Source organism: Bacillus rossius, chromosome 1 (genome assembly GCF_032445375.1).
Source record: "Bacillus rossius redtenbacheri isolate Brsri chromosome 1, Brsri_v3, whole genome shotgun sequence".
NCBI lineage: Eukaryota > Metazoa > Arthropoda > Insecta > Phasmatodea > Bacillidae > Bacillus > Bacillus rossius.
The window spans coordinates 69,793,674-69,808,393 of NC_086330.1; the positions used below are offsets into that span (position 1 = coordinate 69,793,674).

At 41.0% G+C, this 14,720-nt stretch overlaps 1 protein-coding gene across 2 annotated transcripts; it reads left to right on the forward strand.

Annotated features, from left to right (window-relative positions):
* The first annotated feature begins 1,501 nt into the window (after nucleotides 1-1,501).
* On the forward strand, nucleotides 1,502-13,155 carry LOC134529128 (mucin-2-like). 2 transcript variants are annotated; one of them, XM_063362902.1, is made up of 4 exons: nucleotides 1,524-1,593; nucleotides 6,163-6,278; nucleotides 10,991-11,427; nucleotides 11,533-13,155. In XM_063362902.1, the coding sequence occupies exons 1-4, from the start codon at nucleotides 1,537-1,539 to the stop codon at nucleotides 13,035-13,037; spliced, it is 2,115 nt and encodes a 704-aa protein (XP_063218972.1). In that variant the 5' UTR covers nucleotides 1,524-1,536; the 3' UTR covers nucleotides 13,038-13,155. The 2 variants fall into 2 exon arrangements, with proteins under 2 accessions (XP_063218964.1, XP_063218972.1); XM_063362894.1 differs by having other exon boundaries at nucleotides 1,502-1,593; nucleotides 10,991-13,155.
* Nucleotides 13,156-14,720: the final 1,565 nt, after the last annotated feature.

Sequence of the window (14,720 nt, forward strand, 5' to 3'; positions counted from 1 at the left end):
TGTTAAACACAGTATCGAGAATCTCTGTCGGAAGGAGGAAACTATGTCAGTAAGTGATCAGGTTGGACCTTGTCTTCAATTAACAGAGTGGAGCTGCGAATTAGTCAGTAGCCAATGCCGAATTAAATGCTTGATAGATTGATAACTTTCGCAAGTTTTTTTATAGTAGAATAGAATTTATACAATAAATATTATTTGTAAAAAATGTGTTGTTTAATTTCTTGCTTTTATAATAATTACCTTTTTTGCGTCGTTCAAGAATTGCACATAGGAAGGGAATCGATCGAATCAATAATTATTTTAATATGTGCTAATTATGATGATATATTTTTCATTTTTTCCTAATTTCTATTTTAATAAATACCTAATATGAAGATGGCGATAATATGGCCCGTAAAATGGTGGATGCCATGACGGTCTGGTAATAAATACTACTGTACTCAAGCGGTTAAACAATTACTAATATGGAGGCAGCGCACTTTAGCCGACAAAAACAAGATGGCAGATCCAAGATGGCAGCCATGATGCCATACTGGTTGACTTAATTCCTGCATTGTCATTAGTTATCTGAGGTCAGTTGCCTGATACTCTGTGGAAGAAGAAGCTATCGCCATGCTTTGTGCCTTCACCAGGTTTGAAGCGAAGACCCCATGAAGTAAGTGCGTTTTTTTAATTATATCTAATTTTATCAAAATGGTTATTTAATACTTTTTATCATTTTTATTTTTTTGTAATCATACACATTAATAATTGCGAATTATCAGGATGACGGACTTCACGTCATAATTAAAAATGGCAGCCATGACATTACCCTAATAGTCAATGTCATATCAACAGTTTAGGGCGGCTTCTCGATAAAAATTTAAACTGCTATTATAAATTTTCAAGTCACAATGATTTTTGAGGACTAAAACCTTAAATTTTCTCTCGAAGAGGAAGTTTTTCCTTTGAAATAGGGAAATTTTTATTTTTCCAATATTTTGGATATTTATTGCGGATTTTTTGTTTCTTAAATACTTTAAATTTTATGTTTATTTTTAATATCGGGTAATTTTGAATAATTTTGAATAATCTTTTGCAAATTTGGACGGTCAGGTCAATAGTCAAGTTCAAAGTCATATAAGATGGCCGCCGTGACGTCCCAATATAAGAAGGCGGTCGGCTCCACTGAACCCTGGACAAATGCCTACCAATATATAGGCCTACTACTGTCCGGTAACAAAGACAAAGAGGTCACTAGACACGGACAGACACGGAGCAGTAGGAGAAGGCACCAGCAATGGCCTACTGCAAGGAACCACCTGGAGACCACGGAAGCCAGGAATCAGGGCGGCCGGACCAGGCCCTAGTGCGAGTCCCGGGTTTGAGCGCGTCGTCACGGCAAGTCGGCGAGTGTTGACATTGTGATGCGAGGTGGTAGTCGTCGGAGCCGGGAGAAAGTTCCTCCCTCGGCCGCGGGAGGGCGTATAAAAGAGCGCGCGGTAGGGCGTATAAGAGCGCGCGGGGCCGCCGCGCGCACGAGACACGCTGACCAAGATGGCGCCGGCCTGGGTCCTCACGTGCGCGCTGTTGGCCGCGGCGACCTGCAGCCAGGTACATCGCTCCGAGGGGCTGTTCACACACACACACACACACACACACATACACACACACAAATTCATATATATATATATATATACATACATGAATGTGTGTGTGTGACTTGAAAATTTCTAATAGCAGTTTAAATTTTTATCGAGAAGCCGCCCTAAACTGCTGATATGACATTGACCATTAGGGTAATGTCATGGCCGCCATTTTTTATTATGACGTGAAGTCTGACATTCTGATAATTCGCAATTATTAATGTGCATAATTCCAAAAAAAAATTATAAAAAGTGTTAAATAACCATTTTGATAAAATTAGATATTATTAAACAAACGCACTTACTACTGGCTCGCTGTAGGAAAGGTTTTGATGGAGATTAAAAACTGACGAAAACTAGCTTCTACTGCACAGCTTAGGTTCCCCCCTTCCGTCTTTGCGACAGAGAATTTCCGTCACTCCCCTCTCTGTCGCAAAGACGGAAGGGGGAACCTAAGCTGTGCAGTAGAAGATAGTTTTCGTCAGTTTTTAATCTCCATCGAAACCTTTCCTACAGCGAGCTAGTAGTACGTCATGGGGACTTCGCCTCAAACCTGGTGAAGGCACAAAACATGTATATACATGAATGTTTGTTTCTTTGTTTGTTCCGTATGCCTTCCTATATCATTTATCCAATTGCAATGAAACTTTGGTAAGTCGTTGTACGCACGCCTGTGAAGGGTTCCGAATTTGTATAACAATTTTACAATAGGTGCCACGCGAATCGTTTGAACAAGTATGTACTTCGTATAGTTTAGCGGCAAATCGTGTGTTTTCGGTTAATGAGTGCGCACGCATGACAGAATTTAATTAAATATAGAAGTGAGGTAGAGTGCGATAGAGATATAGACAGAGTGATAGAGAGATAAAGGGGGAATAGAGATATAAAGATAGTTAAGAGAGTTAGCGGTGCAGAGTGAGAGTCGAACAAGTAATATAAATTATCAGTTTTCCAGATTGTCACTGATATGCCATTACATGTAACAATAGCTCCCTGATCAGCACCAGAATCTGTAGAGAACTTCAATACGCCATTATTTAGATATGGAAATCCAGCATCTTGGCCGCAAATTGAAGAATAAGCATTGAGAACTTGTATTAAACATGAATGATTTAATACTTCAGTATTAACTTGTTACTCTTGAACACGTAAGTATTCTACATTAGCCTCGGCCAAATCCGAAGCCCTTCTAGATTTTATACTTTATGAATTCAAACGATCACCTAAAATTAAAATTGAATCTATTATATCTAAAGACCTTGTATCCGTTTGTTTATTTGTGTAACTGCTAAAGCTACAGCGGCGTTGCAGTACACTGCTTACCTCAAGAAAAATCACAAAAGTACTATGACTTTGATGGAATGAGCCTCTCAGTATTCATCGATTAGTACCCATATTTTGGAAACAATTGATAGTGTATTTTGTATTATCCTGTAGTATTATGTCGCTTTGTAGAACATGGCAAATTTCGATATCATTGTGGTTATCATTAGCAAAGTTTATTGTAACATTTCTGTACAAGGACTATTAACAATAAGCTAATATAATTCAGCTCTCAGCTTTTGAATATTTACAGAACAACGGCGTAATCATTGGACTGACTCCAATTGTTCACAAACAATCACCAGAGCAGCAATACTCATTTGTAGTGGAAGTTGCTCAGCTATTTCTTCAACATCCTGGCCAAAATGTACAGCCAGCTTTACCATGAAATCATGTATCCAAAGCGATCACTGAGTTCAACCAATTTTACATATGGAATTATCCTATTTAATAAACGTAATTCCACATCGGATAGTGTCTTTATTTTGTGGGGGAATTTCATCTAATGACATGCCATTCCTTGTTTACATGATTTTTACTTAAACTTTATGTAACTAATTTTATGTAATTGGCCTAACTTAATGAAACCATACTACTTTATTTTTGACCCTGATGTGCGTAAAATTCTACCCTTCCAAAAAGTAAAGAATGAATTTTTCAAGAATATTTTATTTAAAGAACAGACCCTAGCCTACCAATCTTTTACTTTTATAAATACAAAAAAGAAGATAAAAATGCACAAACGCGGATTATTCAAGTGCCTGACTCGGCTGTTTATCAGCGGTCAGTGGAGAGAAGGGTGTCCTGACCTCTCCAGCTCTCAGTCACTCAGTGTAGGGATGCTTTTTAACTGAGCGGCTTTAAGTCTCAGGGACTAAAAATGTAGGAATTTTTTAACAATGGTTATATTTTCATAATGTATAAAAAAATTGACTCTTTCGTCATCTCTTCGACGTATCATAAGATGTGTGAATAAATTTACTTGAAAAAAATCACTGTAATTTGGACCAGAAATTTAGACGAATTGTTAATTTTTTTAGAGTACTTATTCGCTCTTCCGCAAAAAAATAATTCGAAAATTTTATTTTTGAATACTAATTCTTCCTGAATTGCGCAGTTAAATAATTTTAACGTGGGCAACATTAACTAAATTAGACTGTGGGCGAGGGATATCTAAAAGAAAATCATCTCCCCTCCCCCCCTCGACATTTGCGGCTGCCATGTAAATGGCAAATATTAAATTTAACGCTAATTTAATATGTGTAACTAACTGTAAAGAGGTGTTACTTTAAAATATTCAATTAATAAATTTAACGATAAACTAAAAAAATAATAAAAATGGAGGTTAAAAACTGTAACGAAAATAGCGACAAAAAACGCTGCGTTGCCGGCTGTGAAGAGGATGTCTTTGAACATATGCAATAATTCACCTGAAGGACAAAATTTATCAATAAAGCACCCAATGAACGTTCACAACTGTCACAAACATGACATTGAAAAACCTTCGGAGTTTGCATTCGACGCAGGCACACCATCTACTGTATCCGTAGTTCACTTCCCCTCGCCACATTTCCGACGAATTTGTTTCAAACCATTGAGCCACCAAGCAATACCTGTTACACTCACTTCCGTTGCCTTGAAATGACGCCGTCGCTCAATGTAGCAGTGGCGTATTCAGAGGGGGGGGGGGGGGGGGGGGGGGCGGGCACTGGGGCAAACGACTTGCGAAGTAATAGATGTTGGTCCGGACTACCGATGGCTCACCCAGACGTCAGTCCTGGGTCCGCCCCTGTGAAGAAGTTTCGCTCGAGAAGACCGCTGACGCAGCTCGCCGCACGGGCGTGTCCCGCGCTGCGCTCCGCGATTGGGCGCGCGTGTCGCCCGCCCGACACGGCAGATGCGAGGCCGCCGTCACAACACGTCCGTCACGTGTTCTCTCGGGAGGCCCTGCCCCTCACGCGCATTCGCAAACCCATCCTTATAATCCGGCGACACGCGGTACCCACACGTGCCTCGAACATTGCGAGACTGCTTTCGTGAGAAGCGGCCTTTCACAAAGGTCTTCCTTTTGATGAGAACAGCTCTTAAAAACACTATCGCTGCTGAAAGACCACCGAAAGAAGAAAACCCATTTGTAGTATATAATAGCCGAGTCTGGGACAGGAGTGGAGGGTGGGGCGCAGGGCGCGGGTTAATGACCGGTTGCCATCTTGGATTTTGGCTTCAAGATTTACCAGTTTTCTTTGAAATAGACTGAAAAAACCCTCAAAAATTAAACAAGAATATTCTATTTCAAGAGAAAAATTCCCATTTTGGGCTAAAAATTACCTTTTTCCCCCCTCAAAAAACTCAAAGGGGCTAATTATCCTCAGACAGATGCAATTTTCTGTAAAGCGATATAATACTACCCGAAAAATTTTTTTTAATAATTCTGATGGAGTCTTTCACCCATTACGACTGAAGTACGATACCTCGAAAGAAAATTTGATACCTCGATAACGGTTGCTAAGCTAAAAACTAAAAAAATATACCGTGTTAAAATAGAAAAATTTAAATATGAATTATTTCGTATGTCATACAATAAGAGGTCCCCGGTTCGATGCCCGATAAAAGCACTCGTTAAAATTTTGTCACAATTTCCACCCCCTACAACATTAAACAAGCGACTGAACTCCCATGACTAACACCATGACATGTAGGTATTATCCCCACCATTATGATGTCATGGCAGCCATAGCAGCCGCCGCGATAAGACACTGGACTCGTTTAGTGGACCCGGGTTCATACACCTGGTCCGGCCGTCCTATGTCGGTTTAACCATAGTACAACCCAGGTTCATGCTAGGACAGTTCCTTACTGTTGGCAGAGGCCGATTTCTTTCCCAGTTATACTATGTGTTAGCGTCTCCAATTAACTCTCTGTAGAGGAGACAAAAAAAAACTTTTAAATAATTATATTATTTTAAGTATGCTGGGACAGTTCCTTACTTTTGGGAGAGGCCGATTTCTTTCCCAGTTATCCTGTGTGTTAGCGTCTCCAATTAACTCTCTGTAGAGGAGACAAAGAAAAAATTTAAAATAATTATATTATTTTAAGTATTTCATGGTGTTTTATTTTTTTTTTCCCCAACTTGATTTGAGTCGTTGTTAACAGTTCTCGTGGTCTGGATAGTCTATGTGTAAACAGTTGGCCCCCCTGCCGCGGCATGTTGCAGGCGGAGCGGACCGGCCACGGGAGACTGTCATGGCGACCGCTGCTGCAGGACGCGTGCCTTTGGCTCTGCGGCGAGGGACGCGAGTTGTGTCTTTGGTGCGCCGCGCTGCCTGCCAGGTAGAGACCTCCCCGACCCCACCCCCGGTGTTAGCGCCTTTCATCGCACCATGACAGTGGCGTCTAGTGACCAACCGCGATATATTATATATTGTGTTTAATAAAACTATTTCAAAAGGGCTTTAAATTCAGAGTCATTCAATATATTTCCATTGGTCATTTTCCAGCCCACTTAGTATTCGATGACACGGACACTGTCACTAATCCGCCGAGTGAAGTTAAGGACTATAAAATAGTTGACTGGTGAGGTTTCCAGACGTACCTTACCGATAACCTGCATGCACCCATGCTAAAAACTTAAAAAAGATAGCATAGAATCTGCAGTTACAGAAATTGAAGTAAAAACTTAAACACAATAAATTAACCTTGTAATCCCAGAAAAAGAGGTTAGGTTTAATAATGCTTATAAGTATTAGATCATATATCCTCATTAGTCTAAGTGATGCTTTTGTAGCTACCACTGCGATCTACGCGATCATCGGCACCGCTGCAAACTATATCTCTAATAAAGATAGTACACCTTCCCTCGGGATCTCTGCGGTCGTCGGTGATGCCGTCATCTATGTATCAGCTGAAAGTGGTACATCTTCCATCGAGCTCGACTTTAAAAACGCACAAACACAAACCACATCCCAGGGTACTTAGCGAAGACAACTGATCCGCACTCTTCCATAGCGACAGATGAACTGGATTCGCGCCGCCTGTTCCCCACTTATATATTCGGAATGACTTTTAAAATATGTGATTACAAACAACCATCTATTTCATTATTTTGTATTAAACTTTTTACTAGTACTTTTTATATTAAGTAAATAAGATAGACGAATTATTTTCGAACAATGAGTCCTAAAGTGATGATACGCCATATTATTTTCGTTTACTAAGGAACCAAGACAGTCTGATCTGTGAAAACTTTAGTCCTGACTTCACTCTTACACACAGAATGATTCCGATTGCTTTGTTGGATCGTGTATAATAATTCTTGTGACATAGTAATAGCATGGTTTACAAAGAAACAGCCCCAGTGTAGTGAGAGGAAGAAGAAACTAATTGCAACAAAAGTAATATCCTTGTCTCACGAACAAATATTCTGGTAAGAAACGTTTTCTGACTCTAGAGAAATAAAGGCTATGTGTGTGGCTGGTATGGGGAATATTTACCAGGTTTGAAGAGATTTAAACACCAAAAATTTGCGAAGTTAAAAGTAAAATTTTCCCTCACAAGGGGATTATGTTCATATGAAAATGGGAAATTTTGAGGAAATTTGTGGTTGGTACCTAGCTTTCCTATGATTATTATTTGTGTCCAATAGCTTATCTTATTATTGATTAGATTCTGATATATTTTTATTTATCTTAAAACCATATTTAGGCCTACCCCTGAAAATTACGGTTGGTTGTTTTTGTATGTATTTTATTGGTACTCAATATATTTTCTTATACTTTACCAGCTACCGATGCATAATTATTTATCTTTTAACTATTTTTACACCATTTTTCCCTCTTAGGGTTTGAGTATAGGTACCAAAATGGTAAAATTGTGGTTGGTTGCTTTGGTATGTTTATTTTTAGTAAACAGTATTTTTTTCCTAAAGCTTTGTTAGCTTTGGAGATATAAATAGTTATATTAAAACCATATTTACCCCTCTTTCACTAAACTTTGCAAAATGGTAAATATGTTAAATTTTTTTTGTTTAGTTGATTATTGGTACCCATTATCTTTTAAATGGTCTATTAACTTCATGTACATAAATAATTATCATAAAACCATATTTAATCCTTTTTCACCCCCTTAGAGATAGAATCCTTAAATAGTATATTGCCTGGTTTTTAATATAGCGAAAAACCTTACTAATAAAAAAGGTTTCATAAAAATTCGTCCAGTAGTTTATGTTGATGTCGGAACAGACAGGCAAATAAGCAAACAACTAAACAAACAGACAAAAAATTTAACTTTTTTTTTAGTTTCAAATAATGTTAGTAGATAGTACAAATAGATTTTTTTGTTTAAATTTCATACAATGTACAAAAGTTTTACCTCGAACAGTTTATTATTAGTATAGATTATTTCATTCATTTTCTGGTTTATGTCTCAGTGGCCGTGGTGTCAAAGACGTAAGCTTTCCATACCAGAGGTCTGAACTGTCATTGTTCGAATAACTTTGCTTCCAATGCATTTTGTATAAAATATTTATATGTCCATAAGGAGCATAACAATACTGGTAGGTAATGAAACATCAACCTTATATTCATGAGGTATAACGACACTAATGCACTCTAGAAACAAACAGCTCACTGGCAAGCAAGATAGCCAGCGTTGTTTACACACTTACATGTCACTTTCATTTCCAGTTTAGTTACGCCCGGCCAGCAGGACGGGCGTGTGTCGACCGCTCCGACAGAAATGGAAGGTGGGGGAGACTAGCTTTTCGAAGCCCACTGGTGACATCTTAAGATGGCAGACAGCTGTGATGTCACTTCCCTCTCCTCAACAGTCCTTTCGATACTACACTTACCTCCACCCTATATGACTACAGCATAAGAGGAATGAAAGGGTAGGGTAAGCTTATAATCCAAGATGGCGGTAATGACCGTAACGGAAAGTGCAACGATCAGGAGTGGGGTGCTTGAACGTGTTGGCTGCGAGAGGTCAAGGTAGTCTACGATGATTGCCGATGTTAAAGTCATCCAAGAGGGCGGCCGCGGATCGCTCGATCCACAGCCTGCAACCGGTGTCCACATGTGAACTATATAAATGTAGTGGCAGAAAAACTGCGCAGTTTCGCAGTCCTGTGAAAAGGTGGGACACGGAGACGAAAGACTGATAAGAACTGCTGAAACCTAAGATTACTGCACGTACAAGTCGAAACGTTGCACAGATTAAGTTGGTGCGAGTGAACAATTGCTCCATTATCTATTTCGTTTTAACTAAAGTTTTTGTTCAAAGGTGACGCAGATAAACACAATTATTAAATATTTAAATTTAGTGAAGATATCTGATCTACGTCAGTGTTCTAAGGGTTCTTGGTTAGTTTACTGAACTTTGTAAAGATATCTTTGTTTGAAAGTTAAAAGTATATAGTACAGTGATAGTGATAAGAAAGGACAGGCGTACGAAGTATTGGCAAAGAAATACAAGGAGGTACCTATATCGCGTGGCAAACACCTTTAAGTAATCCTTGTGCAGAACCTTGTAGTCAGCTGCACAAGTCACAAGTTTTATTGTACTCGGAGATTGTTTAGACATATTTGCCGTAAATTCCAAGTCCTTGTAGCTCCTGCCATTTTGGAAGAAACCTTAACGTTGCAATCGGCCTCTTATAGGCAGAAATTTACTCTCTCATAACGGGATTTCCATTCGATGTGTGGAGTCACTAATTTTAGTAAATGAATATTAGTATCGACGTGCATACATAAGTATTCGCTCAAATATTCAGACTCGCCCTGCAATTCAAGAAATAACCTCACATGCAAAATTGGTTTCTCTTCAGCATCCAATGTCTGCACCCCCTTAAATGTCGTTTTCTGACATTTCTCGACCATTTAGTTTTAATGAAACAGATTTCAAGCATTACTAAAATAACAATTCATCCATGACTTTCTCGTATTAATTGCTGAATAAAGTGTGTGTGTATGGATGCTCGGAACTAGTACATTTTTGTCTGCAAAGTTTTAACTACGCAGGTAGATCGTTATTAAAAACGTTACATGGGGACATAACTTTATGTAAAATTGACAGATGTGACATCATCTAAGATGAAGAAGACTTGTTCCTTGGTCCTTACTTTGATTCCATTTTTAGGAGGAACCAAAATATGCTACTTTGAATGCATAACACTTTTGACCATTTCATTATTTTATATCAATGTCATTTATAAAAACCAATAAACTCATTTTCATGTATAATTAAATTAATTGTATTACTATACGGGGGATATTGTGAGGTTGATACTAAATACGAGGCAACGAGCCGGCCAGCGAGGGATCCACCTCACGAACATAGTTGCCGCCCAGCCCTCTGCGGTAATCCGATTAAGAGCTGCGCCTCTCTCCGTGTCTCTCGAGTGTTCGGCAAGTTCCCAGAGCCCCGTATGCATAACGTGGCGTAAATAGGACGCCCTTGTTCTCGTAGCTTCGAGTGATAGTTCGGGGATTGTGATGACATGACACTTCGAAGGTATCTTTCAATGTCGGGACTAGGCAGGTATTTTAAGACGGATTCCAGCCTGCGGCGAGTAGTGTGATAGTGACCGAGACTGGTGGTGACACCGGCGAATCCTCGGAGCGACCTGTGGGAGCAGTGAAGTGAAGAGGGCGAGTGATCCCTTGCGAGAGATAACCGGCCGTCGAGTGGGCTTCCAGCGCGATGGTTAGTGCATCGGGACCGTGTCGCGGCGCAACGAGTGAGTAGTGCGAAGCAGTGTGTTGCGACCGAGGTGCGTGGTAAGAGATGAGCAGTAGAGAGAGCCACTGTCGAACAGAGCTTCCGTGGGGAGAGTGAACAGCGGGTTATTAGAGTGTGATTACATTGTAGACATGCAGTTAAAAAATTGTAATTTTATTAAAACAGTATATATAAGCTAAAAATAAAATCAAGTTTTTTAAATTGTTTTAGGCCTATAAGAACATTTAGGCTTGAATCGTTCTGTGCCACTCCTATAACCGAACCAGTTAGAAAAAGGTCTATGAAACATCGCTTTATTTTGTCCACAGTGGCGCGAACCACACACCAAGACATCCTCACCGGCCAAGCGAGGACGCCTCGTCCAACGCGTCATCTAATTCCTCGCCTTCGCAGTCAACTGTATGTGTGAAGACCACCACAACTCGCCCAGGTTCCACCCAACTTTGGGACACCACCGCACCAGCATTTACTTCCTCATTGGGCGCAGCACCGATCACTTCCACCACTACTCCTCGTAGCACCTCAACCCTCCCAGGTGCCACCCAGCCTCAGGGAACCACCGCTCCAGCATTTATTTCCTCTTTGGACACAGCAAAGACTACTTCCACCACTACTCCTCCTAGCACCTCGACCCTCCCAGGTGCCACCCAGCCTCAGGGAACCACCGCTACAGCATTTACTTTCTCTTTGGGCACAGCATCGACTACTTCCACCACTACTCCTCCTAGCACCTCGACGCTCCCAGGTGCCACCCAGCCTCAGGGCACCACCGCTCCAGCATTTATTTCCTCTTTGGGCACAGCATCCACTACTTCCACCACTACTCCTCCTAGCACCTCGAAGCTCCCAGGTGCCACCCAGCCTCAGGGAACCACCGCTCCAGCGTTTATTTCCTCTTTGGGCACAGCATCGACTACTTCCACCACTACTCCTCCTAGCACCTCGACGCTCCCAGGTGCCACCCAGCCTCAGGGAACCACCGCTCCAGCGTTTATTTTCTCTTTGGGCACAGCATCGACTACTTCCACCACTACTCCTCCTAGCACCTCGACGCTCCCAGGTGCCACCCAGCCTCAGGGCACCACCGCTCCAGCATTTATTTCCTCTTTGGGCACAGCATCGACTACTTCCGCCACTACTTCTCCTAGCACCTCGACGCTCCCAGGTGCCACCCAGCCTCAGGGCACCACCGCTCCAGCATTTACTTCCTCTTTGGGCACAGCATCCACTACTTCCGCCACTACTCCTCCTAGCACCTCGACCCTCCCAGGTGCCACCCAGCCTCAGGGCACCACCGCTCCAGCATTTACTTCCTCTTTGGGCACAGCATTGACTACTTCCACCACTACTCCTCCTAGCACCTCGACCCTCCCAGGTGCCACCCAGCCTCAGGGCACCACCGCTCCAGCATTTACTTCCTCTTTGGGCACAGCATCCACTACTTCCACCACTACTCCTCCTAGCACCTCGACCCTCCCAGGTGCCACCCAGCCTCAGGGCACCACCGCTCCAGCATTTACTTCCTCTTTGGGCACAGCATCCACTACTTCCGCCACTACTCCTCCTAGCACCTCGACTCTCCCTGGTGCCACCCAGCCTCAGGGCACCACCGCTCCAGCATTTACTTCCTCTTTGGGCACAGCATCCACTACTTCCGCTACTACTCCTCCTAGCACCTCGACCCTCCCAGGTGCCACCCAGCCTCAGGGCACCACCGCTCCAGCATTTACTTCCTCTTTGGGCACAGCATCCACTACTTCCACCACTACTCCTCCTAGCACCTCGACCCTCCCAGGTGCCACCCATCCTCAGGGCACCACCGCTCAAGCATTTATTTCCTCTTTGGGCACAGCATCCACTACTTCCACCACTACTCCTACTAGCACCTCGACCCTCCCAGGTGCCACCCAGCCTCAGGGAACCACCGCTCCAGCATTTACTTCCTCTTTGGGCACAGCATCCACTACTTCCGCTACTACTCCTCCTAGCACCTCGACCCTCCCAGGTGCCACCCAGCCTCAGGGCACCACCGCTCCAGCATTTACTTCCTCTTTGGGCACAGCATCCACTACTTCCGCCACTACTCCTCCTAGCACCTCGACTCTCCCTGGTGCCACCCAGCCTCAGGGCACCACCGCTCCAGCATTTACTTCCTCTTTGGGCACAGCATCCACTACTACCGCCACTACTCCTCCTAGCACCTCGACCCTCCCAGGTGCCACCCAGCCTCAGGGCACCACCGCTCCCGCATTTACTTCCTCTTTGGGCACAGCATCTACTACTTCTACCACTACTCCTTCTACCACCTCGACTATGACCACCACCGTCCAGTTTCCCACCATGCCTGGACCCTGAATGGTATACTCGGAGACATTAGTTAACTTAGTTTCAGTGTGTTGATAACCTTCTTTGAAATATGTACAATGGCAGCTCATCATGTAACAGTCACAAATAAAACATTAATATAATTTCATGGGCTCGATAAACTTTTAGTATCTCATGAATGTATCTTTCCAAATGTACACATTACTTCAATCAACTTCGCACAGTTAAAACTGATTCAGCCATACTTACACACAGTTAAGCCTGATTCAGACATGCGGAAACTACAAAAAGTATCACAGTATAACAACATGGTGTAGTTCTGTATACATTTATCTTATGATATACTCTAGAGCTACAGAGAAGGGAAGCGGTAAGATTTGTATTTTTAGTATATATTTTTATCTTACAATATTAAGAATTTAAAAGAATATGTATCTATAATTTTACTTACTTGAAGATGAAATTTTTGAATTTCTGGCGCATAATTGTCATATAGTGTTAAAATATATTTATTACAGTTTATATAACATAATTTTTATCAATAATTAATTTCTCCTGTCATCAAAATGCTGGCGAATGAATGGTTAGCCAGCACCTGAAGCTAAGTTGAAGAAAGAAAAAAAATAATACTGATTTTTCAATTATTTTTATATTGTTAACCCTTTTTTTACTTGGTATGGAACGAGTTGGCGCACTTGTAAAGCAGTGAACTCGTCTTTGAGAAAACCTGATTTGTAATTCTGACCCGGCATTCCTGATTTCTCCAGGCCAATTCTAAGATGAACCTTACAATATACCGCTGCCGATCTCTTGTCACTCTTGTACCAATGATTATTTTGTAATAATTCATGATTGTAAGCATTAACGTTTACAAGAACATAAGCTACTTTTGTTGGTGTTTAGTATGATCCATTTAAATAATAAGACATTTCTCGTTAACCCTTCTATTTAATTTAATTGGTTTTGTAGCACGGGAGATGGTTACGTATGATCAGTTATGGTTAAAAGACATAACACTATAAGATCAGGACTTCATTTGTAAACGCACATTTCAAAATTCAAGACCATCTTGCTACAGTTCGTTCAAAAATTAAGGATGTCAGGTTAAAAACCGAATCCTTATATTTCCTTCCTTTGTATCATATTTAAAGAATGATGCTAGTGTTAGTGAGAACTTAAGAAGAATAAAAGCAAAAAAGACAACTGACGGGTTTTCTCATTTTCTTCAAATTGGAACCATGTGTATTATTATTTTGGTATAAATTGGTGGCAGTTCTCAACAAAAAAAAAATGGAGTAGGTTTTTATCTTTTCAAATACTTTAAAAGCACTTGTAAAAATATGCTGCATTCATTGATTTTTTTTTTGCAACTGTCTTGAATGACAAGATTTTGACCGTCAAAGTACTGAAATATGAATTTTTAATAAAATGTTAAGAAATACGAAACACTTCCATTGTATTTTAAAAAACTACATGGACTGAAATGAAAAAAAATACACATTCTCTTAAATTTGCATTATTTATCTTTATTGACTTATATACACGTACAACACGCAGACCAGGTCTGCAAAAAAATATCACAGACGTACTATCGTAGGAACATAATGTAAGTATTCGTTGTTATCAAACATCATCAGTCAATTTTTTGCATAATAATATGGGCTACAATATTTTATTTTATTACTTTCAAGCATTTATAAATAAAATTTATTT

Bases quoted from the DNA above. Each gene is read 5' to 3' on its own strand.
- LOC134529128 (XM_063362894.1), top strand. From the start codon at position 1,537: ATGGCGCCGGCCTGGGTCCTCACGTGCGCGCTGTTGGCCGCGGCGACC. The intron at 1,594-6,162 runs GTACATCGCTCC...GGCATGTTGCAG, and splicing joins CCGCGGCGACCTGCAGCCAG to GCGGAGCGGACCGGCCACGG. The intron at 6,279-10,990 runs GTAGAGACCTCC...TTTTGTCCACAG, and splicing joins TGCGCCGCGCTGCCTGCCAG to TGGCGCGAACCACACACCAA.